This window comes from Myotis davidii, unplaced genomic scaffold (assembly GCF_000327345.1).
Source record: "Myotis davidii unplaced genomic scaffold, ASM32734v1 scaffold993, whole genome shotgun sequence".
In the NCBI taxonomy this organism is placed as follows: domain Eukaryota; kingdom Metazoa; phylum Chordata; class Mammalia; order Chiroptera; family Vespertilionidae; genus Myotis; species Myotis davidii.
The window spans coordinates 2,008,956-2,034,179 of record NW_006285483.1 but is presented as its reverse complement, the minus strand read 5'-3'; the positions used below and the strand labels follow the sequence as shown (position 1 = coordinate 2,034,179).

Here is a 25,224-nt window from a genome sequence, read left to right as displayed (position 1 = left end):
TCTAAGGACCGCTCCAACTCCAAACATCCGTGTTTCGACACAAAGTGAAGGCAAGTGATTCTTAAAGGAATCTGCCCTAATGGCGATTACCAGAGACTTGACATTGAGCAAATGCCTCTTGCATTCCTTCGAAGTCCTCTTCTACGGGACCTGAGGTCTACAAAAGAAAGAAAGGAGGCTCAGTGGAGGCAGACATCTCATCAAAAGGTTGAGAATTTCCAGATGTCCTTAAACATGGAAAATCTTTGTAAGATTCCTGCATATTGTATAGAAAAAGAATAAGCCTGCTTTGCAGACACTAAGTACTTATTTGTACTCGATGTTCCTCCTCAACAAGGCCTCCCCCCACCTTCCATTGTAACGTGACTTTCCCTTCATCATTACACTCCTCACCCCAAATTTCCAACAAAGATGTTCTGATTCCTGGGAGCTTTATCAGAAGAGCCAAAGAGCTGAAAAAATGGCCCAGACTGCAAAGCTATTCCATGGGATAAGAAGTCAGAACACTGGTTCCTTTGAAGGGAGGCAGTGATGGGGAGGAGGCACAAAGTGGGTCTTTTCCGGAACCAATAATGTTCTGTTTCTTGATCTGGGTGCTGGTTACATGTATGTATTCACTTTGTGAAAGTTCATGAGGTGAACACTTGAGATCGGTGTACTTTTTCTATGTTATACTTTTTATATATGTATATACTCTGTATATATACATATGTATTCTATCTTTTTATTAAATATTTTCAGCCCCAGCTGGTTTGGCTCAGTGGATAGAGCATCAGCCTATGGACTGAAGGGTCCTGGGTTCAATTCTGGTCAAGGGCACATCCCCGGGTTGTGGGCTCGATCCCCAGTGGGGGGCATGTAGGAGGCAGCCGATCAATGATTCTCTTTCATCATTGATGTTTCTCTCTCTCCCTTCTTCTCTGAAATCAATAAAAATAAAAGCCCAGCGACCATAATGGCATAACGACCGTTTTCTCAGTTTTAGAATTTCTAAGTGTTTCTTTTCCAAATTTTTTAAAAAGATTTTCATATTGTCCCAGTCTGCTCACAGTAAAATCAAGAATGTTGAAAGGATTAATAATGGAAACTGCTCTGAGTTTTCAGAAGCGCAGACAAGTGGAAGCAATGCTTTTTGATGCATCACTGAATTCTTATCAGTCAAATGCTGTGACTGACATGGACAATCTTCTCTTTCCTCTACCCCACCTTCCATACTGGCAAAAGATCTAACAAGGGTGGCAGATTAGTGAGGAGCTGAGGTAGAAATTGTATAAGTAAATCCAATGAGTTTCATTTTATAAAAGAAAATACTCTGTACAAATAGGTTCTTGCTAAAGCTAGATTCCCGAGAAAACCTAGTGTGCTGGACAGATTCACATTCGCTGAGGGACCCTTGCTCTAATTCTGGCTCTCCCACCACCAAGCCCGGTAGGCCAGGACTAATTCTCCACATCTCCGATCACCAGTTCTTCTTTACAGAAAAATAATAGCAGATCCTTTTTCTGCCCCCAGAAAGGATATGTGAATTAGGTAAGATAAAGTGCTTTGAAAAAGGTACATGGTGCTATATAAATAAATGCAGGGACCATGCATTTGGGAGAAAATACATTTGATCTTCCATTCTCAAAAGTCTTATTTTTCAGATTTTTTTCAAAGTGCATGAAAATACTGATTAAGTTGACATTATATACTTTTATATGTAAGCTATTTTTCCCCAATAGAAATAATTTAAAAGGAATAAGGCACCCCACTGGCATGGCTTAGTGGTTGAGCCTCGACCTATGAACCCAGAGATCACAGTTCGATTCCCAGTCAAGGGCACATGCCTGGGTTATGGGCTCAATCCCCAGTAGGGGGCGTGCAGGAGGTAGCCAATCAATGATCTTCTCTCATCATTGATGTTACTCTCTCTCTCCCCCTCTCCCTTCCTCTCTGAAATCAATTTAAAAAAAATTTTTTTAAAGGAATAGGTGATGGAGAAAGCTGAAATGTGCCTTACTCTGAACTGTAAATTCTTACCTCTAGAGCTAAGTTTTCTTGAGTGGTTGGGGAGTAAGAATACTCATTGTCTGGTGTTAAAAATCCATTTCTTATGTCCTCCGAAGACTCCGGTGAACCAAGCGATGGCCAGGACTGACCCTGTTGGTAATGTGGGACATTGCTTTTAAGTTGGTGCTCATGGTAAAGAACACCAACTTAAAGGCAATGTCCTACAGTGGGATGCAGTGTGAATAACAGGGCAGCATCTAACATTACCCAGCAGTTAAGGTGACCCTCTCTGAGCTGGCCCTTCCTGCCTGCTTGCACTCCTGCCTCTGCCTTCCTTCCCCACCGCGAGCTGTGAGCAGAAGGACCATCCTCAGTCTCAGCGTCCTCACCGGCACAATGAAGGGGAAAAGGGCTGGGCAACCTTTCTGCTCCAAAATTCTCAGAAAGAAGAAAGGCCCTGGACACCTCAAGCTGAGGACTGAATTTAAGTGCCCTGATCCTCGCTCATAGCTGCAGTCCATATGCTGGCATAATCCTCCAGGTGAGAAGGCCGAGACTACTCGGAACCGGGGAGTCCCTCGGGTGTTGTTACAGTTTAAAGGCAAGGGGAGGATCATGATTTTTAAAACAGCAATGCAATCTCAATAGTGAAAGCAAAAAAAAATTTTTTTTAATTATTTTTTGTTAATCCTCACCCAAGGATTTTTTTTTCATTAATTTTTAGAGATTAGAACCAGGACTTCTTGGTTCATGGGTCAATGTTCAACCACTGAGCCACACGGGCCAAGCCCCAAAATTAAACATTTTAACGTAAGTTATTTCTTCAGCATCTCTGCTCCACCCCTTTCCTTTCTGCTCATTTCTCTACGTTCAGGCCCTGATCTTCACATGGCAGGCAACTGGCTCCTTTGCTCACCTTCAATCATTCCTTTGCAGAGGTTTTGTGGTTTATTTCCTTGGACAATGCTTTTGCCACATGTTTCCTCTTCCTGGGCACTTAGTAGCTGCTCTCCTATCCCTCATATCACATTGAAACTTCTCAGGCAAGCCCGGCCTCCCATACCTTCCCCACTTCCCTGACAGACCTGCTTCTCTAGCCAAGCCAGTCTGTTTAATACAGCATGTCCTTCTGGCCATCATGTGATAGAAGGAATAAATTATCCTGTGAGTGGTTTATGTGCAGTGTTAAAATACTGTAGTAAGTTCTTTGAAAGACCTAAAATGTTATCACAATTGTATTTTTATAATGTTTCATTCTCAATTGCTAATTATATTCTTTAAGTGATTCTGGCCCCATGTCAATAATGATAAAAAAAATTTTGGTTTCTTAGTCTGGCTGGACTGTGGCCCAATTGCAGGCTTCAAGGATGTGTTAAAGCCCTGAAGCAAAGCTGTAACCTCAATGCAAATGCTAGGAAATGACTGAACCCCGCAGGTCCTGCTGGGGCGCAGTTGTCAGGCATGAACATATTCCTTCCACTGAGTTGAGAGCTGAATCTGGGTCTTAGAGGACATCCAGGTGGAGGTGCTCTCATCATAATCCTGTTCTTGCTTGGCCTTCTCCAATCTGGCCTCAGTCACCGCTGGGGCACCAGCTTTGGTATCTAACCCACGCTGTGTTTCCAAGTTGGTCCTGTCCACCCAACTAGATGGGAAGCTCTAGAGCCAGCGCTGAACCCGATGCTTGTCTGTGTTCCCCCCAAGCTCCAAGAGACACAATGCTTTGAGTTGAACTGACTCAAAAAGTAAAGGGCAGGGAGGTAAAGACTTCATCCACGTCAGAGACATGAGGGCACACACTCCAACAAGAAAGTACTACTACAGATATTATTTCCATGGCATACACGTAGCAATACCTCATTTCTACTTTATTAGGTCCTTGGATTCAACATGGCTCTCTGGAACGTATTACTTACGTTGCAAGATTTCTCAGTGACCACAGGCGCTTCAGAACGTGCTTGAAAGACTTCACTATGCTCTGGCTCCTCACTTTTTCTGGGGGACGGGTGGCTGATACCTAATGATTATGACACAACCAAGGCCATAGTCATTCTGAGGTATTCAGATGGCATGAAAGAGCAAAGGGCAGCGTGAGAGAAGTGATGCATGCATGTGCTGCTCAGCATGGCCACATCCCATGTGGCGTGGTCAGGTTCAGTCTAGAGCAGGGGTGGGGAACCTTGTTTCTGCCAAGGGCCATTTGGATACTTTAACATCCTTCGCGGGCATACAAAATTATCAACTTAAAAATTAACCTGCTATATTTGGTTAAACATTTTAATTAACTCACCCTCTAATGCCTTGGGCAGAGCCAGACCAAATGATTTCATGAACCTTATATGGCCCATGGACCAGACATTCCCTACCTCTGGTCTAGAGAGTGGAGACTGTTAGCATAGCCTGGCCCCAACGTGCATTCCTGAATCATCCACCCAGTCAAAAATGGGGCTTGACAAACTCTAAAAAGTACCAAAAAACCCAAAACAAAACAATAAAAAACCCATAAGCCAATAGATTTTCTTCCTAAAATAGATGATCATTTTAGATGTTCCTTTCTTTGACTTGTAAACAACTGTGAAATAACATCTTATGCCTTGATTGCAAGCAAATTACCAGGTGGAAATACACAGCCTGCAGTTTTAACGTAGAAATCTATGAAGTGTTGAGAGCCAAAAGTTCCTCTGGCATAGACTCCCTGAGAGTCGGTGGAATTTTTCCAGCTTAAAGTGCAATGCAAAGAAGTGGGCAGTAGGAAGGGCTGTCCACCACTGCCCTCAGGTAGGAAAGGTTCAATTCCTTGCTAGGTTACACCCAGCCCCAGGTTCAGTGCATGGGGATTACTTTACTGCATTTGAAAAAAATGGGTCTGCTCCAGCAGTAGAAAAACTCAAGAATCTCCGGATTTCTTTACCTGTGGGAGGAACAGTGGGATCAAAAGGGTATGTTGCTTTCCCCTCGAACGCAGGGATCCCAGGCAGTTGGGAAGGGGAGGACCAAGCAAAGGAAACATTCCAGGAGGTTCTCTTAGCTTTGAGAGCTGATTATGTGATAGAGTTCGCCCACCCCAATTCCTCCAACTGAACTTACTGGGGAAGCTTCCAGGCTGTCTGCCACGCTGGTCGTCCTCATGGTCACCACTGTCTGTTTTGTCACGCTTGCCATTCCCTCCTGGCGCATTTTCCCTGGAATACTCTACAACGCGCCGCCAAGTCACATTCTCAGGGTCCCTAACGGGAGGCTGCAGCAAGGGATCAGGCTCGTTTTCAGCCTCAGCCTCATTCTCTAAAGTCGAACTGCTCTGAGGATGCCAAGGAGGTACAGCCAGCTGCCCAGCAGCTGCTTTCTCCGCCATTTTTTTAACCTCCACTGGATACAAAAGAAAGTCGTTATTTAAAACAGCACCATGGACATTGGAAACAAAAGCTTTTGATTCTTAAAGAGCTATATAATACTTTTATAGCTCATATTGTCACAAAAATATGCCTTTTTAGAATTGCATCACCTGTAGCTTACCCTGTTTTGCTTCATGAGGGGGGAGAATTGATGACAGAGTGAAGACAGGGCAAAAGAATTTGTTAGTTACAGCCCTTGTTACTGAATTCTAGGCAGATGGACCTTCTTGCTTTGAAGATGGCACAAGGAAGTGACACCTAAAGCCCCCAGTCTGTAGAGATTCCACAGGATTCTGTTTGAGTTTGTCTAGGCTTTCTAGGCCATGATGAGTTCATGTTTTAGGGGTGTGCATATATGTGTGTGTTTTCATTCCAAATGTTCTATACTTTTGCTAATGTACTTAGCATTAGTGTTTTTTTTTTTTAAAAAAAAAGCATAAACATCGTGCCTAGCTGGTTTGACTCAGTGGTACACACTCCCTACTGAGTATGTGCCCACAACCAAGGTACGTGCCCTTGACCGGAATTGAACCTGGGAACCTTGAGTCCGCAGGCCGACGCTCTATCCACTGAGCCAAACTGGTCAGGGCTAAAAATATTTTTTAAAAGGCATGGACATCATATCCTTTTAAGCTTACAAGATAAAACTGACACAAAAGGATAATGCCCACAGGATATGTGAAAGTGACACTGCAGGGTTTCTAAGTTAGTAATGGTGTATCTCAAATACCCATATTGTGTATGTTTACTACACTTGTTATGTAATGTACATCCGAATATAATAGAAACATTTCTTATATGGCCTAGAAGTGAAAAAAAAGCGCTGCTCTTCTGCAGTTAGTAATCAGAAAGGCTTTGCTTTTAAAATGGAACAATCTAACGGAAGAAAAGAATGTGGGAGGACAGTGCAGTATAGGCTGTGTACTTAAGAGATACCAACCAGGTTAGAAATATACTTTAAATTGCATTTTGTCCAACAGAACCCATGACTTTATACTCACTTTTCCATTTTAAGTGTACCTTTCCAACATCTTCATGATTTCTTGACTTTGTATTATATATTTCAGAAGACACAGATTCCATGTTGATCCTAAATTGTATAGGTTTTTTGAAGGGGGAGGGGAGCAGGGTGGACACAAACACATCAGTTTGCTCAAGTTCTTGACACCAACGACCTTAGCCCACCAGCCCACCCAGAGGACTGAACCATTCCTGGGGTTGCACTGACTCCTTCTTGCCACCAGAGGGCGCCAGACTCCTCAACATTAAGCTAGCAAGACTCCTTACCTGGCAGAGCCCTGAACAGGGGTGGCTGTCACTGGTGGTCCCTTTGGGTGGTTTGACATGGTGAAGAGTGAACTATTCGGCTGTGCCACTTTGGCTTGGGCACTGGACTCTCTAGGCTGTCCCTGGCTAAGAAATGAAAGGACTGGGTCAGATGGTCTCTTGGTTCTTTTTAATTTCCAAATTCAGATTTCAAGATAAAAGTGCTCTTGGGAGATTTTCAGAAGTAGAAGAAACCAATTAAAATACAGTTTCACCAGCCGAAACCGGTTTGGCTCAGTGGATAGAGCATCGGCCTGCGGACTGGGGGGTCCCAGGTTCGATTCCGGTCAAGGGCATGTACCTGGGTTGCGGGCACATCCCCAGTAGGAGATGTGCAGGAGGCAGCTGATCGATGTTTCTCTCTCATCGATGTGTCTAACTCTCTATCTCTCTTCCTTCCTCTCTGTAAAAACTCAATAAAATATATATTTAAAAAAAAATACAGTTTCACCAGACAGAATCCTGGTCTGTAGGCTGTTGCAGAGCCCCCTCTTCCCCTCAGTGCCACAGAACACAGTGATGGCTCAGTAACTGCTCCTGCCCTTCGATCAGAATTCTCTGGTAACAGCCCCTCCTACATATCAGTGAGAGCACAATAACTAACCTTTGTAAAGATAGACTTAAGGCACCAGGGATCTTAAAGACATTCCGAGATCGTAAGCCTAGTTTCATTAAGTTCTAGAGACCCTGACCTGCCCCTGCTGTCTGACTTTCACAAACTTCACTCTCTGTGGGCCACGCAAGGTTTCCTCATCTGCAAAACAAGGGAGTCTCTTTTCCTCTCAATATCCTCTGATAGTGTATTTTTTTATTGTCCATTACACTAACTCTGAAAAATGTATGTGATCTGTGCATGCATATGAATCCCACTATCCAGAATGCCCTCTTCTCCCACTGCCCCAGGCAGCAGAGAGACTGTTGGCATTGGAAAGGTCAGAGCTGATCAGCTTCTTTAAAGAGCAATTTGGTGCCCTAACCGGTGTGGCTCAGGGGATAGAGCGTCGGCCTGCGGACTGAAGGGTCCTGGGTTCAATTCCAGTCAAGGGCATGTACCTTGGTTGCAGGTACATCCCCAGTAGGGGGCGTGCAGGAGGCAGCTGATCAATGTTTCTCTCTCATCGATGTTTCTAACTCTCTATCCCTCACCCTTCATCTCTGTAAAAAATCAATAAAATATATTTTTTTAAAAATAAAAATAAAAAATAAAGAGCAATTTGGCAGCAGCTGTCAAGAATGTTTAAGACATTCAAACCCTTGACCGTGCTTCTGGGAATCTATCAAGAACCTAACCCGAAATCTAGAAAAAGCTTTACTGACAAGTCATTATGGCCCTATTCATAACAGAAAAAGTAATGAACAACCCAAAATTCAACAACGGGGGAAATCCAACAATTTCAAAGTAAGTTTACATTACAAGGGCGTTTTTAATAATGTTCTAATGTAAAGTGAAATATCAGGGTGAATACCATTATAATTAAAATTATATAATCAGGATATAATCAAAATATATGCATGTATTATAAAGTTGTACACCTGAAATCTATACTGTTAATCAATGTTACTTTTAAAATATAATTTTATTGATTTCAGAAAGGAAGGGAAAGGGAGAGAGAGAGAGAGAGAGAAACATCAATGATGAGAGAGAATCATTGATCGGCTGCCTTCTGCACACCCCCTACGGGGATCAAGCCTGCAACCTGGGCATGTGCCCTTGGCTGAAATTGAACCTGGGACCCTTGAGTCCTCAGGCCGATGCTCTATCCACTGAGCAGCTGGGTGGGGCTCAATGTTACCTTAATAAATTCAATTTTTTTGAAAATATACACGTGCCCTAACTGGTTTGACTCAGTGGATAGAGTGTAGGCCTGTGGACCAAAGGGTCCTGGGTTCGATTCCGGTCAAGGGCATGTACCTTGGTTGCAGGCACATCCCCAGTAGGTGTGCAGGAGGCAGCTGATCGATGTTTCTCTCTCATCGATGTTTCTAACTCTCTATTGCTCTCCTTCCTCTCTGTAAAAAAATCAATAAAATATAAAAAACAGAAAAAGAAAATATATATACATGTATATAATTTTTGTTTTTTAAAAGTATACAAAAAAGACTAGGTGGACTGGTAGCAAAATGTTAAGCTTTGGTCTGTTTTTGTTCTTTTGGAGAAAGAGGGTGGAGCTGAGCAGGGAAGGCCACAACCCTAGGTTAGCTTTGTTATCTGATGGCTATACTGGAACCCCATCTGCCTCTATCAATGACATGAGTGCTAAACCTTCTGATGTCAGGGAAGTGGTTTTTCAATAATTCCCTTCTTTGCCTCAGCTGATTTTGCTCAGTGGTCAGAGCATCAGCCCATGGACTGAAGGGTCTCGGGTTTGATTCCGGTCAAGGACACATACCTTAGTTGCAGGCTCGAGCCCCAGCTGTGGGCGTGTGCAGGAGGCAACCAATAGTGTCTATCTCACATCGATGTTTCTGTCTCTCCCCCTCCCTTCCACTCTCTCTCAAAATCAATGGAAAAATATCCTCAGGTGAGGATTAACAAATAATAGTAATTCTTCCCTTCCTAAAGATAAAATATACTAAATTAAAATGTCTGGTTTTCTTTGATGTTCCCTTACTGTACATATTTACCAACATGAAAGGAGCAGCAGACTACTGTCATTAGTCTCAGTCACCACTGAGGGAGAGAATAGAAAATCTTTCTTCTAGTACTAAAAAATATCCTCAGGTGAGGATTAACAAATAATAGTAATTCTTCCCTTCCTAAAGATAAAATATACTAAATTAAAATGTCTGGTTTTCTTTGATGTTCCCTTACTGTACATATTTACCAACATGAAAGGAGCAGCAGACTACTGTCATTAGTCTCAGTCACCACTGAGGGAGAGAATAAAAAATCTTTCTTCTAAGATTCAAAGCTGTAGATAAATGCTGTCATTAACCACAGAAAAGGAAAACTAAAATTGACATACTAGTCTATCCTGAAAACGATCTAATGCTCCTTTAATAATTCCCCTCCCCAACCATAAAATTTTCATTCTACTTCATAACTGTAATTTTGCTACTGTTATGAATCGTAATGTAAATATCTGATATGCAGGATGTATTTTCATTGTTACAAATTGAACATAATTAAAGCATAGTGATTAATCACAAAAACAATATGTAATTAAAAAAAAATAATTCCCCTGATGCAAAATAAATTAGCTTTGCCTAAGTTCTTAAACAGCCAGGGTACACATATGCTCTTCTTCCAGTGATTTGCGCTGACTCGGCTTCGTTTAACTGATCCGGCTGGAAATCAGAGGTTGCAGGGTAACAAGGAGAGTGTTCGACGCCCTCTTTCTGGCCTCCTGTCAGTGACACTCATTTTGAACCGAACAGTTTGATTTCTGGAGCGCTGGCGAAGGGAAGGCCTGCCATGTCTTATAAGAAAACGCATCGGGGCAGCTTTGGAAAGGCAAGGTGCTTTGCTTTTGCCAACTGATGAGCTCTGTCTGATTCCTCTGCCAGGGGCTTTACCTTTGCCGTCTCCTACGAGTTCCCATTACACTGCTCTTTTTGCTCAGTGAACAGAGGGAACCTGCCAGATCTGTTTCTGTGTCACTCATCTTCGTCACTCACACTCTTTGCCGCTAGAGTATGAAGGTCATTAAGTGACCTCAGAGTCACAGGGAAGTCTAAAGGCTTGGGGATACAAAGGACAATAGCACGTTAACCCACCTGCAAGTACTTTGGTTTCTGTTTCCTTCGGAACTGTCCCTGGCTCCTTGGGTGGGCTGGAATTGTTCGCCTGGGCTCTGTTTTCCAGGGCCACAAAGTCAGCAGATTGAAAAGCAGTAAACATGTGTCAGTGTTTTGATGAAGGAATCCTCCTCTTTATTCTCCATTCTGTTTTTAAAACTATTCTTGCTAAATGTGTAGAAATAACCAGATCTACCAAGATAATTTCCCTTTGCATGTTTCACATGTAGTACGTCATCTCTTCACATCTCTTTACACCGAAATCTTGGCCCTCGGCAACCCAACCCAGACAGGGCACAAATGAAGAATGAGCAGAAACACAGCCATTACAGATCCAACAACTCCCCCCTCTATTATATTAAGGCAGCAGGCTTCGGGGCCGGGACTGAATGATTACGCAATTTCGAATGGGGATTAATACTTGCCCAAGATACCATAATTAGTAAGTTGAATCATGTAAAATGGTCAATGCTTGATTATTTTGATCTATAAAACAGCAATTTCATGGGGTTCAATAGAAAAGGACATGAGCTTTGTGTTGGGTTTGGAATGGAAGGTGAAGAGTAAGTACCTTGGCATTCCATCCTGGAGGCCTTATTTCCCAAAGCTAAGAGGAGCCCCCCACAGCTGAGACCCTCCCTATGAATTGGAGGTATGTATGTCCATCCTGGCATATGGGTTAGGGGCAGTGTTGAACCCGGCTCCAGGTCCTGCTCAGATGCCCTACCTCCCACTTCTTAGCTTTACCTGATGGCTTTTTTCTGATGAATCCCCGGTGCTTTCTTCAGAGACTTGAATGAAAGCAGGAAAAGGTTTCCAGTCACAGCTACTTCTTCCCCTGGACCTTTTGCCAAAATGTTCCCCTTGAAAGTCTCTCACTGCTCTTGGAGACCTTGCTAGGGTCGGGCAATTGCCACCCGCATCTGGCCCCTGGCCCCTTGGCAAGGCAGGGGGAATATAAACGGAAGATGGGGGGCCCACCGCCGCAGGCAAGTGAGAGAGGTTAGGAAACATTCTTGAAGAAGCCCACAGAGACATGCACTCCTCCTGCTCCTTCAGCCTCCTCTCATACTCGTTGAATTTCTGCTTGATTTTCTCATTATTCTGGTTCGCCATTGCCTGTGCGATCTTCACATCTAGTATACACTTACTGATGTACATGTCGGTCTTGGACCACTTGCTCGCCTTGCACCTGGCTTCTCTGGCTGGCTTAGGTGGGCTGGGGGAACTAAGTGAACCATTTTGCTGGTCCCAGTCCTCAAAGGAGACCTCTGTGTCAGCTTCCGAAGAGCTCTCACTCTTTTCACAAAAGCAGCATGCCTCTCTCTCCATCTTTTCCAACTCCTCTTCCAGGGACCTCAGCTCTCCTCCCTGGTTTTGGCTGGCCCCCTCCAGAGATAAACCAACTCCTGGGGGCTCTTCCTCTTTGTCACCTTCCGTGTCCAGGCAGCGGGAGTAGATTTCGTTCATTTCGAAGCTGCAAAGGCTTGAGGGCCCTGAGCTGGGGCTCCTGGACTCCCCGGCCACAAAGCAAGCAGGGGGAGCAGCATCTTGCCTCTGAGCCTCCGTGGCCATCAGACTGGGATCTGGGACCTGAGGATCTGGTGTGGCCTTCTCGCTGGGATTCCTTGGTGAATGAAGCTGACTGCCTGTTGAAAGGAGCAGTAACATGCAAACAGTTGAGTGATCACATGCAGCAGCTAAGCGCCTGGGCGGTTGCTCGAGTGACATGAGAAAGCAGAAAGCGGCTTTCTGTTTTCCCACTCCCTTCCCAGGTGTGGAAGACTACCAGACACACTCAGGGCGGGGCAAAGGGTGTTTCTAACTAAGAGACAGTTCCCCTTTTGGCATGGGCTGAGGTAGAAAATCTGGGAGGGACCAAACCCTGGGGGAAATGTTCTAAGCTTAAGGTGCAGTGTGCTCAAAACATGCATAACTGCCTGGCCGGCGTGGCTCAGTGGTCGAGCATCATCCTATGAACCAGGTGGTCATGGTTCAATTCCCAGTCAGGGCACATGCTCAGGTTGCGAGCTTGATCCCCACTGGAGGGGCAGCTGATTGATGATTGATTCCTCTTTCATCATTGATGTTTCTATCTTTCTCCCTCTCCCTTCCTATCGGAAATCAATAAATATATATACATTTTTAAAAACATGCATAACTGGACACTTCCACTTAGGCTCCGTGGTTGTGGTTCAGGAGCTCACACCTGGGATTGTCATTCCAGTTTTGCTCTTGAGTCCAGAAAGTTCCCAGAGCCACATATATACCCTCTCGAATCCCCCTTTGTTAGTCATGTGTGGCCTGAAACAGTTATACAAGAATCCTTTGATAAAAGCAAAAGCAAAGTAGATTATAAGGGCGCAGACACAAAGGGATTAGCAACAAAAGGACCAGCAGAAATCTCTGATAAGACTAAAGTGATACTCTCAGAGGAACTCACTGTTTTCAAAATCTGATAATCTGAAGCACTTCTTCCTAATTATCTCTGACCTTTTTTTAAGATCAGAATTCAGATAGATAGTTTAGATATTTACTTGGTACTAATCAGGAGATACATGTTATTTATATTTAAAATGTACTTAGTTATATTTAATGACCTCATTCCTGAGTTCCTTTTTCATTAACGTAGCTTTCATTTCTATTACTGCAGCAGTTTAATCATGTAAATAAAAAGAAGGTTGGTTCCAGTAGACACTATTACTAAATCAGTACTTAAACATCCTTGGGCCTCTGGCTCTTTGAATTTGAGTACAATATGTTTTACTGTGAGACTGTACAGTGAAAAGAAAGGAGTTTCTGGAGATAAGGACTTAAAATATAAAGTTATAATTACTGCTTAACACAGATGAGCAACTTATCTACAAAAGTAGTAATTACTATTTATTGCTTTGAAGAATATAGCAAAGACAGGGAAATGGAGGAAATTTCTTTGGAATAAAATGGAGCACCTCTTACATAAAAGTCTAATGTATATTATAAAATTCTTATCTTGTTGCATTCCTTCTATTCCTACAGAATGTATTATTCAGTTTAAAAAGAAAACATGCATGCCTGGCCGGTGTGGCTCAGTGGATTGATGGAGCATCATCTTATGCACTAAGAGGTTGATGGTTCCATTCCATGTCAGGGCACATGCCTGGATTTTGGGTTTGATCTCCAATAGGGGGTGTGCAGGAGGTAGCCAATAGATGTTTCGCTGTCATTGATCTTTCTTTCTCTCTCTCTCTCTCTCTCTCTCTCTCTCTCTCATCAATAAAAACATATTTTTAAAAACACGCATAACTGTCAGGACATGCAAATTACAGGCCCCTGACTCTTAAGGACTAAACTCACAGACTTCTTTACACACAGAAGAGTTCAAATATTCATGTCAGTTGAAGTTATGCTCTTGGTGAGCATTTGATAAAAGTAGACACTGCCTAAGACTCCACTGTATCATGGGAACAGTAAGACCTCAATAAGTATCGCCAAGACGACCAGCCATCACCCCTGGTTGATGGTGTACAGCTCGCAGAGAACAGGACAGAGGAGCCAAAGCAGTGAGAGCTTCGAGAGCCACGCTGGAGGCCCCTGTCCCTGTCCAGAAAGAGTCAGAGAGAGCGGTCATGTGGCTTGGGTTCCAGCTCTGGAATCTGGAGCGGGCCACGACCTCTCTGACCCTTGCTTTCCTCATATTTCTCATTTGGAATGTGAGCGCATTAAGGATGACTGCAAGGCGCTTTCCAGCTCTGAATTCAAGGTTTAGAAATGAACTAAAAAGCAAAACATTAGAAGAAACACCAAAATATTAACAAATTATTTCTAAGTGGCAGAATTAAAATGCTAAGTAATTTTATTCTTTGTACTATCTCCATTTTTTATAAGGAGCAGATCATAGTTTTAAATTAAGAAATCATCGTTTTTATTTGTGAAGCAATTAGATAAATTCCTAAGGACAATCATGCTAGAAATTAACTGGTTGCTACTGCTTAGTTCTGGATCCAACCAAGGTGTATATGGAGCTCAAAATTTTTAACTTAGTAATTTCAAGGATCTTGATTTTTCTCTCCTAAGGCATGCATCTTTTCCCAGTGTGAGTGACATGTACAGTTTGGAGGAATTGATTAGTTGCAACCTGGGACTCTCAGAACACATTCATGCCCAACCTGTGGGGAAAGGCCATACCCGCTTCCTTCAGCTCTTTTATTTCCAAGTCAGGGTTCTCTTTCAGGTGTTCTGAAGTCAGTCCTAGGTAGACACTGACATCAGGATGGCGTTCATATCTCTGCACCCTGGGGCTCTCAGCTGGCTGAGTTCTCTGGGCTCCAATCAATTCCTGTGACAAGGGAAAAATTATCAAGGACATTTGCAATCATCTGAATGTCACTGGTGTTCCTGAAACAGATCTAGGTATCAAATAAACTCCCTCTTACTCCTGTTGAGTAGACTGACTATATTCCCATTAGCTAATTCATTGTTATTATTATTATTTTATTTTTTTAATCCTCTAAAAATTCATTGACTTTTAGAGAGTGGAAGGGAGGGAAGGGGGGGACATAGAGAAACATCGATGTGAGAGACACATCAATTGGTTGCCTCCTGCATGTGCCCCGATCATGGCCAGGGATTCAACCTGCAACTGAGGTACGTGCCCTTGACCAGGAATTGAATCTGAGACCTTTTAGTCTGTATGCCAATGTTCTAACTAGTGAGCAGAACCGGCCAGGGCCACTGTTATTATAAAAGTAACAACAGCTGCCATTCACTGAATCTCACTCTGTGCCCCAACTACGTATGGACCCTCCCCAGCTTCCCTCCATCAATTCCTTGCTGCCCTCACACAGAATAGGTGTAATAAAATGAGGATTTCCCAAAATTCTTACCACTCGGCCTCTAGCTTCTTCTTGGTTTCTAACTCCCTACTCTCCTGAGATGAGCGAGCAGAAACACACTCCTAACTGCTTCAGAGCTTACCTTCAGGTCATTCTTCAGGATGTACTGGATATCTTGAAGGTTCATAGTTCGGTCTTTCTGTCTGACCTGGATGCCTGACTTAACAATATCATAGTAAGGTTTGGGAAGCCTAAAGTCAGCTTCCAAATAATTTCCCATGACTATGGCTCTTTTAATAACTGAGCCATCTAAGTCATCCCAGGGTATGTTATCTGTTAAGGAAAGAGTCAGAAGGAGTAACATTAAGAAATCAGGTGAAATGGGGTGTCCTTGGTCAAGTCACTCAACCCCTCTAAACATTAATTTCTGTAGAAAAACTACCTGAAAGTCCAATCACAAATGAGAGACCACTTTCCCCATTTACCAGGGGAATCCCTGCTGTAGAAACAGGAAAAAGTAGCCACAGAGTCATGTATACATGGGCGTCCCACTGGCAGACCTGGGGACCACAGGGATATTTCATGCAGTCAGGCTGGGTCACCAATGCATTCCATTCCTCTCACGGAAGGTGTGATTTTGCCTCTGGGACTGTAAACACTGATAACTGGGTTTTTATGGGTGTGTGTGTGTGTGTGTGTGTGTGTGTGTGTGTCCCTCTCCCAAAGGATTCCTTCTGTCTGCAGGTACTGATCATGTCTTTAAGTGACACTGATTATATATACAAGGAACCTGGGTGTGTTTAACTTCACAGTTTACTTCTCAGGGCCCAGTCTTCCTCACTCATTTTCAAATTCTTCAGGGGCCCCTATATTGTTTAAAAACTTCGCTTGGATTAAATGCATTACCACTGACAAGCTGATAGAGAGGCTTTGCAGAGTCTTAACAAACAGGTTAAAAGAGGAAGATTTCTCTGAGGTTATTTTATATCTTCCATAAGCAGAAAGAAGTTTTCTTGAAGAAATCTTTTTTCCATAGCCTGCATTTTCATCAAACTAGGTAACGCTTGAGGTGGGGAGAGAGAGAGAATCCAGCCTAAGAACAGGGACTTTGGTCAAGTCAATGTCCTCTTTGCTCTACCTGTTAAAATCTCCTGTATGATCACAGAGAAGCTGTAGATGTCTGACTTCACTGTGACTTCCTTCTGCAAAATAACTTCTGGGGCAGCCCACTTGTACAGCTGGGCCGGGAGGGGGACGCGAGTCAAGTCCCTGTGTACATCTCTGTCCTGGCTGCAGAAGGAAACACAAGGAAGGGCTCATGTCTTAAAGGATCATTGTAATCATCACACAGTACATTTGTAAAAACATGAGCCTCTGAAGACCAGCCACCTCCTGCGCTTCTGGAAACTCAGCTAGACCCTGGGCTAACCTAGTTGCCTGCTATTCCAACACCTGCAATTCTTCACCATTCCTACCTGTGGGCCTCCCGTCCTCCCACCACACCTGCAGCTGATCTCTCCTGCTCACTTACTCCCCTCATGTCTCAGGAACTCTCTTTCAGTTTCTCCAACATGCCAAGCACATCACCACTTCTGGTCTCTGCACTGGTGGTGGCTTCTTCTGCCCAGTATGCTCTGCCCACAGACGCCAAAGTGACTGCTGCTTCTTGTAACCGAGGTATTAGCTTGAAAATCACCTCTTCAGAGAGGCCTTCCTGACTCCCTAATTTAAAGTAGTCCTGCTTTATTGGTTTCAGAGCAGTTATTATCTTAATTTCTTACTCATTTATTTATTGTTTATTATCTGTCTTCCCTCCACCAGAGTCAACTCCGCGAGGGCAGGCAGGCACCTTATCTGTCTTTTATATCGCTGTATCTCAACTTACACCAGGGCCTCAGCACTTACTTTTGACTAAGACTCTGTCAAGACCCTCCTGAAGCCCAAGCTGCTTTATCTAAGCTGTCTGGGACCCCTCCAGCTCCTTCTGGTTGCTCCTTTTCTGAACTCTGCTCTCTTGGGAATGAGCCCTCCCAGTTCAGCACTAAAGGTTCACAGATTTGCTTAAATAACTCAATTTCCCCCTGGCCCGGGGAGCTCAGTTGGTTAGAGCATCGTCCCCATATACCAAGATTTCGAGTTCGATCCCCATCAGGGCACACACAAGAATCAACCAATATGCCACAACTGGTTTGGCTCAGTGGATAGAGTGTCGGCCTGCAGACTCAAGGGTCCCAGGTTCTATTCTGGTCAGGGGCATGTACCTTGGTTGTGGGCACATCCCCAGTGGGGGGCGTGCAGGAGGCGGCTGATTGATGTTTCTCTCTCATTGATGTTTCTAACCCTCTATCCCTCTCCCTTCCTCTCTGTAGAAAATCAATAAAACATATTTTTTTAAAAAGAATTAACCAATAAATGCATAAATAAGTGCAGCAACAAATCCATTTTTCTCTCTCTCTTTCTAAAATCAATAAATAAAATTTACTTTAAAACAACAAACTCAACTTCCCAATCAGACTTCTCAAGAACTAAAACAGAGCGTCCTAAATGTATTCTGAGCCAATGAGAGTCTTCAGAGTGAGGTCAGCGCTGAGTTCTACACCCAGCTATCATGAGCCTCAAATGAGACCATGTGGGGAAACACTCTGTGAGCCATAAAACACTATGGAAGTTAGAAATTAATATTAATATTGCAGTAGGCATTTGGTAAAGACCGCTGGTTGATAATTAAAAATTAAGTTTTTTAAAAGCAAGTGACCAGCAGTTCTTTGCTGGTCTGGCAAAGAATAGATTATAGAGGATGGGATGTGTTTCTCAGACTTGGGACAAACTTCCCTAAATAATATTCTTTCTAGCAGAGCTTTTGATAGATAGCAGTGAGTTCAGGAAGCCACAAAGTTACAAATGCCGATTCTGACTTTTAGTGGCATTGCTAATAAGTTAGATGTGGCCTGGTATAGTGCGAACAGCGTGGATACACATGCCACTATTATATCAGTACCACGGGAAAAGCAATGGTGTGTTCTATGGTCAGAGGTAGATCCTGAGGACGGGCACACTTGGCTCTTTATCTGCAGGAAACAGTCACCTAGCTGGTCAGACCTCTCAAGCTTGTCTAAGGCTCTAGCAGGGGACAAGTCACTTACAACCAGGTTTATATTCTTTCTCCTTTACTTCCTTCCACTCGCCTTCCTCTCTTACAATCCCTCTTCCTTCTCTGTTAAAGCTAGTTGAGGGAGGGTTTCTTTTCTGGCTGTCATTCTAGGGCAGTTACTTTTCTGGGCTTCAGCGCTGACATCATTAAAAGTACATCTGGCTGCAGCTATTTGATACCACTGGCAAGGTCAAGTTCAGCTCTCAAGAGTCCATTAGGAAGGAGTCAAAGAACAGGAGAAACTGCTATTATCATTTTTACACCCAGATGGAGGGTACCCTTGATAATGACATTCAACAAACTGACCTGCTCAAATAGAGTGTCTCCAAAAATAAGTGAGGGACTAGAAGCTATTTTGGATTCTTGTAGAATCAACTGGTGTCATCAGCTGTCAAAGAAGGGTACACTGCTATGGACGCAACTACTTGCTTACCAACATTTCTTTTTTTTTTTTTTAATATATTTTATTGATTTTTTACAGAGAAGAAGGGACAGAGATAGAGAGTTAGAAACATCGATGAGAGAGAAACATCGATCAGCTGCCTCCTGCACACCTCCTACTGGAGATGTGCCCGCAACCCAGGTACATGCCCTTGCCCGGAATCGAACCTGGGACCTTTCAGTCCGCAAGCCGACGCTCAATCCACTGAGCCAAACCGGTTTCGGCCTTACCGACATTTCTGTCTGAAGTTCCATTTTGAGATTAATTAGCCCAGTGGTTCTCAACCTTCCTAATGCCGTGACCCTTTAATACAGTTCCTCATGTTGTGGTGACCCCCAATTTCATTGTTACAAATTGAACATAATTAAAGCATAGTGATTAATCACAAAAACAATATGTATTTATATATATGTTTTCCGATGGTCGTAGGTGACCCCTGTGAAAGGGTCGTTTGACCCCCAAAGGGGTCGCGACCCACAGGTTGAGAACCGCTGAATTAGCCCAAAAGAGAACTCATACCTTCCTACCCAGTTGCCTTCCAGACCCTCCCTCAACCCAGCTCCTCAGTGCATCTCACATTTCCCTTCTATTTTGGCTCCTTGGTCACCACCAGGCCCTGCCCTATGGCCTCCTAGTTAGTCTTCCTTCGATCTATCCACCTCTACAGCCACAGCTGGATAACACACCATCTAACACACCATCTCTTCACCTCTCTGGGCCTCTGTTTCCTCCTCTACACAAGGACAGGTTAGGCTGGGCCTCTCCAAAGCTCCCTTTCACGCTGGGATTCACATCTCCGTGGAGAGCTCAACAGCAGATGGCGCTCCATCACTAGCAAACAGCTTGGATTCTGTCACAGCCCCCCTGAGAAGCCTCTGCCATCAATAGCAAATGTGTCCAAACCCTTCCGCTTCCACTGCTCCTGAACACACAGCCAAAGTGATCCACCCTATCCTAAGCCATTTCCAGTTTTCCCTTCACCTACACTCATCCATTCCCTTAATAAACACGTACTAAGTACTTTCTGGGTGGCAGGCCCTGCCCGTGCTGGGTGCTGAACATGAACAAGCCATGGTCCGGCCCTCAGAGCCTGCCAGCTGGTGGGGCAGACTCACCTGGCTGCGGGGAAGTGAAATAGGCAAAGTGCTGTGGGGGCAGGGCTTCAGTATAGGCCTTGTGGGACGTGGTGGGAGACTGTGTCTGAAGTGAGTTTAAAAAGATAAACACCGCCCTAGCCGGTTTGGCTCAGTGGATAGAGCATCCGCCTGTGGACTGAAAGGTCCCAGGTTCGATTCCAGCCAAGGGCACATGCCCAGATTGCAGGTTTGATCCCCAGTAGGGGCCGTGCAGAAGGCAGCCAATCAATGATTATCTCTCATCATTGATGTTTTTATCTCTTCCTCCCTCTCCCTTCCTCTCTTAAATCAATAAAGAAATATATATATATATTTTTAAAAAAGATAAACACTGTGAAATAGCAGGCTGAAAGTGGCTTCAGAGGGCCAGGCAGGGAGTGGGAAGCAATGAGGTTGGCCATGTGGGCGGAGCCCCACACTGGAAGGCTTCCACACCCTGCAAAGTGCTTAGACTTAATTGTGTAGGTAATGGTTTTTAAAAAGGAAAGGTTTTAACTGGGATTGAGCTTGGACCAGATCTGAAGCTGAGCAGCTCAACTGGAGATAGCGCTCTGGCCTCCACCGGTTCCCACATGGAAAACTGCTCCAGTCCCCCTAACTGCCCCTGCCTCTCTCTTGTCCCATCATGGCCCCTGTACACGCAGGAGCGAGGGGATCTTCTTCTCTGTTCTCGTTAATCCTCAGCTGAGGACACTTTTCCATTGATTATTTAGAGAGTGGAAGGGAGGGAGAGAGACAGAGAAAAGAGAAACATCAATGTGACAGAGACACATGAGACATCGATTGGCTGCCCTGCATGTGCCAACCAGAGCCAGGGAAGTACATGCCCTTGACCGGAATCAAACCCGGGACCCTTCAGTCCTTGGGCCGATGCTCTGTTCACTGAGTCAAACCAGCCAGGACAATGAGGGTATTATTTCTGTCACTGCCTTCCTCACTGCACTGAGACCCTCGAGGGCAGGAAACACCCTAGTGCCCCTCTGGACCAGGACTGTAAGGCTGAGCACCCATCACCTTCCTCTCCTTCCAGAATGCACACCTATGGCCACCGAAAATTCTCTAGTGGACAGTTAGAGCGTTTACACACGCTGGCTCATCGGTGCTCCTGCTTGTTAAATGCTTATTAAAATGAGAATGTCCTGAGTACAAGTAACTGTCCCAAAGCCCCTCTAACCTTGGCAGACAGAGCATGTGGGAAACCTCTTGCCCCACTGATGGACAGTTCAGCCCACCAATGGGGAGAAGGCCCGCCCACACTGGAAGTCATGATCCAGGTTCACCTACCTTTCCAGCATGTACTCCAGGTTGGTCAGCCTCGCTTCCCCCGTGGAGACGATGTGGACGGCATAGGAGCTGAGGGCGCGGTGGATAAACCCCCAGGAATGCAGGTAGCGCAGGGCCTCAGAGACCTGGAGCAGCAGGTGCACGATCTCCTCCATGTGCAGCAGGGGGAACTCGGCGCGCTGCAAGCAGGAGATAAGCTGCCAGGAACTCAGGGACTGGGACCCCTTTGCTTTTTAGCTTCCAAAGTCTTTTCGATTGATCGCCACAACTACTCAGCACTCCCATGTTACAGGTGGAGAACCTAAAGCTTGGTGGGGCTCAGTGACTGGCTGGAGGACCCACTGACCCAGGACCCCGACACCAAACCTGGGCCCCTTTCCCTCAGCTAAGCTGCTTCACACCATGAAAAACGAGGAGAAAGTTCTCAAAGCCTGGCAAGGCCATCCAGGGTGGACTCACCACCACCAGCAATGAACCTGCCCTACCCCTCAGCCCGCGCTCAAACCTGTGCTGCTGGGAGACCAAGGTATATGCCCCTGACCGGAATCGAACCTGGGACCTTTCAGTCCGCATGCCGACGCTCTATCCACTGAGCCAAACCGGTTTCAGCAGAACCTGGAACCTTAAAGGACTCATCCAGCCCCGACTCCAGTCAGATGCCGAGAACGTTCCTCCTAAGAGCACAGAAAATCTCTTCCACCACTGCACCCAGACGATTAAAGTCATACCAAGTCTCTCCCGAAGAGGTGGCATTTCCAGTTAATGCCCGCACCCAAGGAGAGGAAAGGGAAACCAGGACGCTGACAGGAGGTCCTCGGGCAGGAGGGGTGGCTCACTCCTGCCCAGGGTCTTCAGGGCAAAGTCATGGAGGGGAAATGAAGCTCTAGGACCTCCCTGAAGCCACAGCTCAGCCCAAAGCTCACTTGTCAGGAAATCTGTGGGCCGGGGAAGATGCACCTGCTCCCAGGAAATCAAAACAGTGAGAAGGGATTGATGAGGCCTTTCTCTCTAGCCAAGGTCCTGCAGGGCACAAGTGGAAATACAGGAAAGTAAGACCAGCGGCTATCTGAGTAATTAGCTAGAAATGTGTCTGTGTCTCCTGGGTCTGCTAAGCGCTTAGACCCAGAAGGAGGACTAACAATAGTAAAGTCGCAGCAGTCCAATGCACTTAGCCTTAAATGGTGCATCATAGAGCCAACACGAAGTAGAGAATTAAGATTGATCTTCCAGAATGAAAACAAATTACTAAGAAATAAATGTCTTACTGTTGTGGTTTTTTAAAGATTTATCTTCCATGCATGCACAGCTGCACAAATGGGAGCTCTCCGGCTCAGGCAGGGGAAGAGGGCAGGGAGAAGTGGGAGGGCAGCCAGGGAAAAGCCCATGGAAACAGCCACTCACCCGTTCATGGAGGACACTAAATAGTGTGCCGATGGTGATGCGCTCGTAAACCAGACGGGTCTTCTCCAGGTCCTGGGACAGGCACACAGCCATCAGCTGCAGCAGGTGGCGGTGCCGCAATTTGCTGCAAAAGATGCTTCAGATGAGGCAGAGGGAAGAAGGACGTGCAAAAAAGGGCGTTTTCCTTTCTTCAGCCCCCCCCCCCCATACATTCTAAACAAATACCATTTTGCACACAATGCTTTTCTAAGAAAACAGGATGGGGTGGGTGGGGTTGTCTGTTGGAATCTGTGGCCTCTCACTGATCAGACCCTTAGGGCTGACAGTCATCAATGACAATGTCACTAAGAGCTGCTGAGCAGTTATCATATATCACCTCCATCCTAACAACCACCTGCAAGACATGTCTCCTTTAGAGGTGAGGAGACCAAGATCAGGGAGATGCCAAGTCCACGCTGTGCCTGAGCCTTCCAGCCTTGGCACACTTGCGGCAGGAGTTTGACCTTGCCCGGAAGGAGCTCAACAAGCCAGGGTCCGTTCCACGAACCACAAATCGAGCTCCTGCCTCAGCAAGAGCTGAAGGACTTACCCTGGGGCCACATAAGGTGCTAGACCCATAGGTGGGCCTCAATAGCAGACACACAGTTCCTCAGACATGTGGATCTCACGCACACCCAGTTCTATGAAATCAGGACAGCACATGTCCTGATGGGTCTGGGCTGGACACGGGCCAGGCCTCGGGGGCTGTAGCAGGAGAGCCAGTGGGCGTGGAGGCCGGACCATCAGAGAGACCGGTCACAGGGAGTCAGTCAACTGACAGAACCGACCCCCTCACCACCGCCTCCACCACTCCTCAGGCTTTTCCTTAATTCCTCTTCTTTTTTTTTTCTTGGCAGCTCTTGGATGTCAAATCAACCAACAGCCAGGAAATGCTGAGGCTGAGGGGAGTGGTCTCCACATCCCAGGGAGTCCTGCAGAGCCCCGAACCCGTGTCTGTAAAGAGCCTGGGCCTGGGCCGCCCTTGGGCTTCCGGCTCACCTGCTGTGCTCCTGCTCAGCGATGAGCAAGTCGGCCAGCCGCAGCTTGCTGCAGTGCGGGTGGGTGGGGAGACGCAGCTCCTTCACTGTGACCCGGCTCCCCTTCCACACCAGGCTGCAAGGGCGGGAGAGGGTTGGAGCAGAAGGCGGTGAGGAGCCAGTTCTCCAGTGAGCAGTGTCCCAGCCAGAGACCAGGTAGAGTTCACACAGAACCTGCGAAGCCCCTGTCCAGTCTTTCCTCCTCCTCCCTCCCCCCCAGGTCCTAAAGCACCTCGCGGAACTTAGGACAGGTGGGCAGGAAGTCGCTGAGAGATTTGAGGGAGTAACTCCCTTATTTTAGAAAGACAATGGTACCGGCTGCGTGGAAAATGGTAGGCAGGGGTGGTCTGGAGAAGGGGAAGCCAGTTAGGAGGCCAGTCTAGGTGAGGGACAGTGATGGCCTGGGCAGAGGCCACAGCAATGGAGAGAGAGGAGGAAGGGACCTGACGACGGGCCGGTGGCCTGGGCAGGAAGACGCATGTCTGCAGGGACAGAGAGCCTTTTTAGAAAGGGGTTTCTTCCGCCCTGGCTGTTTTGGCTCAACAGGTAGAGCGTCAGCCTGTGGACTGAAGGGTCCCGGGTTCGATTCCAGTCAAGGGCATGTGCCTGGGTTGCGGGCACATCCCCGGTGGGGGGCGTGCAGGAGGCAGCTGAATCGATGTTTCTCTCTCATCGATGTTTCTGACTCTCTGTCCCTCTCCCTTCCTCTCTGTAAAAAATCAATAAAATATATTTTAAAAAATAAATAAATAAAAGGAGAAAAAAAGAAAGAAAGGGGTTTCTTCCACGCAGGAAAGTGTCCAGGTTGGAGGAGGCCCAGAGACCTTGGCCAGGACAACTCCTGTGACCCTGCAGGAGGCAGGTCTCCTGGGGACTTCTGTCACCGCCAAACTCTGTCACTGCCACCTCGCTGCATTTGGTTGGTGAGGGCTGTAGTTGATACCTGTCCCGGCTTCTATGGGCACCTCAGTACCCTCTGGCCTGTATCAGGGGCCAGACCGTTCCTCTACGCTGCCTCTAACTCTCTAGAAAGCAGAGAGGTTCAAACACGGCTGTGAGTCGTCTTTCAGAGCAGTTGTTCTCAACCAGGGCCATTTGGCAATGTCTGTAGACACTGATTGTTACAACCACAACTCGAGGGGGTGGCAAAGCGGGCTGCCACTGGCCTCTAGAGGACAGACCAGGGTGGCTCCTGAATATCATACGATGCACAGGACAGCCACCACCAGCAAAGGCGATCCGGCCAAATACGAGTATGTCAGTGGTGCCCAGGCTGAGAACCCCTGACTCAGACATATGTCCTTCAGTGTTGGGCTAGAACCCTCCACGCATCAGGAAGTCGCACAAAGCCCATACGCCCCATGGGACTAGCTCACAACTCCCACCGGCCACTCTGCTTACTTGGTCATGACCATGTAGGGGCCACTGCAGAAAGAGAAGGCAGGCTCATCATCAGCTTGAATTATTTCCTTTTC

General features: G+C 45.9%; 1 protein-coding gene across 1 annotated transcript in view; it reads right to left on the bottom strand.

The window, feature by feature from the left end:
• TEX14 (testis expressed 14) overlaps positions 1–25,224 on the bottom strand; it is a 61,274-nt gene that overhangs the window by 22,316 nt on the left and 13,734 nt on the right. Inside the window, exons 7-20 of the mRNA XM_006756193.2 lie at positions 25,151–25,224; positions 23,712–23,825; positions 22,674–22,797; positions 21,273–21,451; positions 16,398–16,549; positions 15,402–15,592; positions 14,613–14,763; positions 11,193–12,094; positions 10,425–10,501; positions 6,669–6,794; positions 6,383–6,471; positions 5,077–5,355; positions 3,906–4,006; positions 91–157 (exon numbers count right to left, since the gene is read on the bottom strand). The exon at positions 25,151–25,224 is cut by the window's right edge and continues 10 nt beyond it. Of these exons, the coding sequence (XP_006756256.1) occupies positions 91–157; positions 3,906–4,006; positions 5,077–5,355; positions 6,383–6,471; positions 6,669–6,794; positions 10,425–10,501; positions 11,193–12,094; positions 14,613–14,763; positions 15,402–15,592; positions 16,398–16,549; positions 21,273–21,451; positions 22,674–22,797; positions 23,712–23,825; positions 25,151–25,224 (2,626 nt within the window). The remainder of the gene's footprint in view (positions 1–90; positions 158–3,905; positions 4,007–5,076; positions 5,356–6,382; positions 6,472–6,668; positions 6,795–10,424; positions 10,502–11,192; positions 12,095–14,612; positions 14,764–15,401; positions 15,593–16,397; positions 16,550–21,272; positions 21,452–22,673; positions 22,798–23,711; positions 23,826–25,150) is intronic.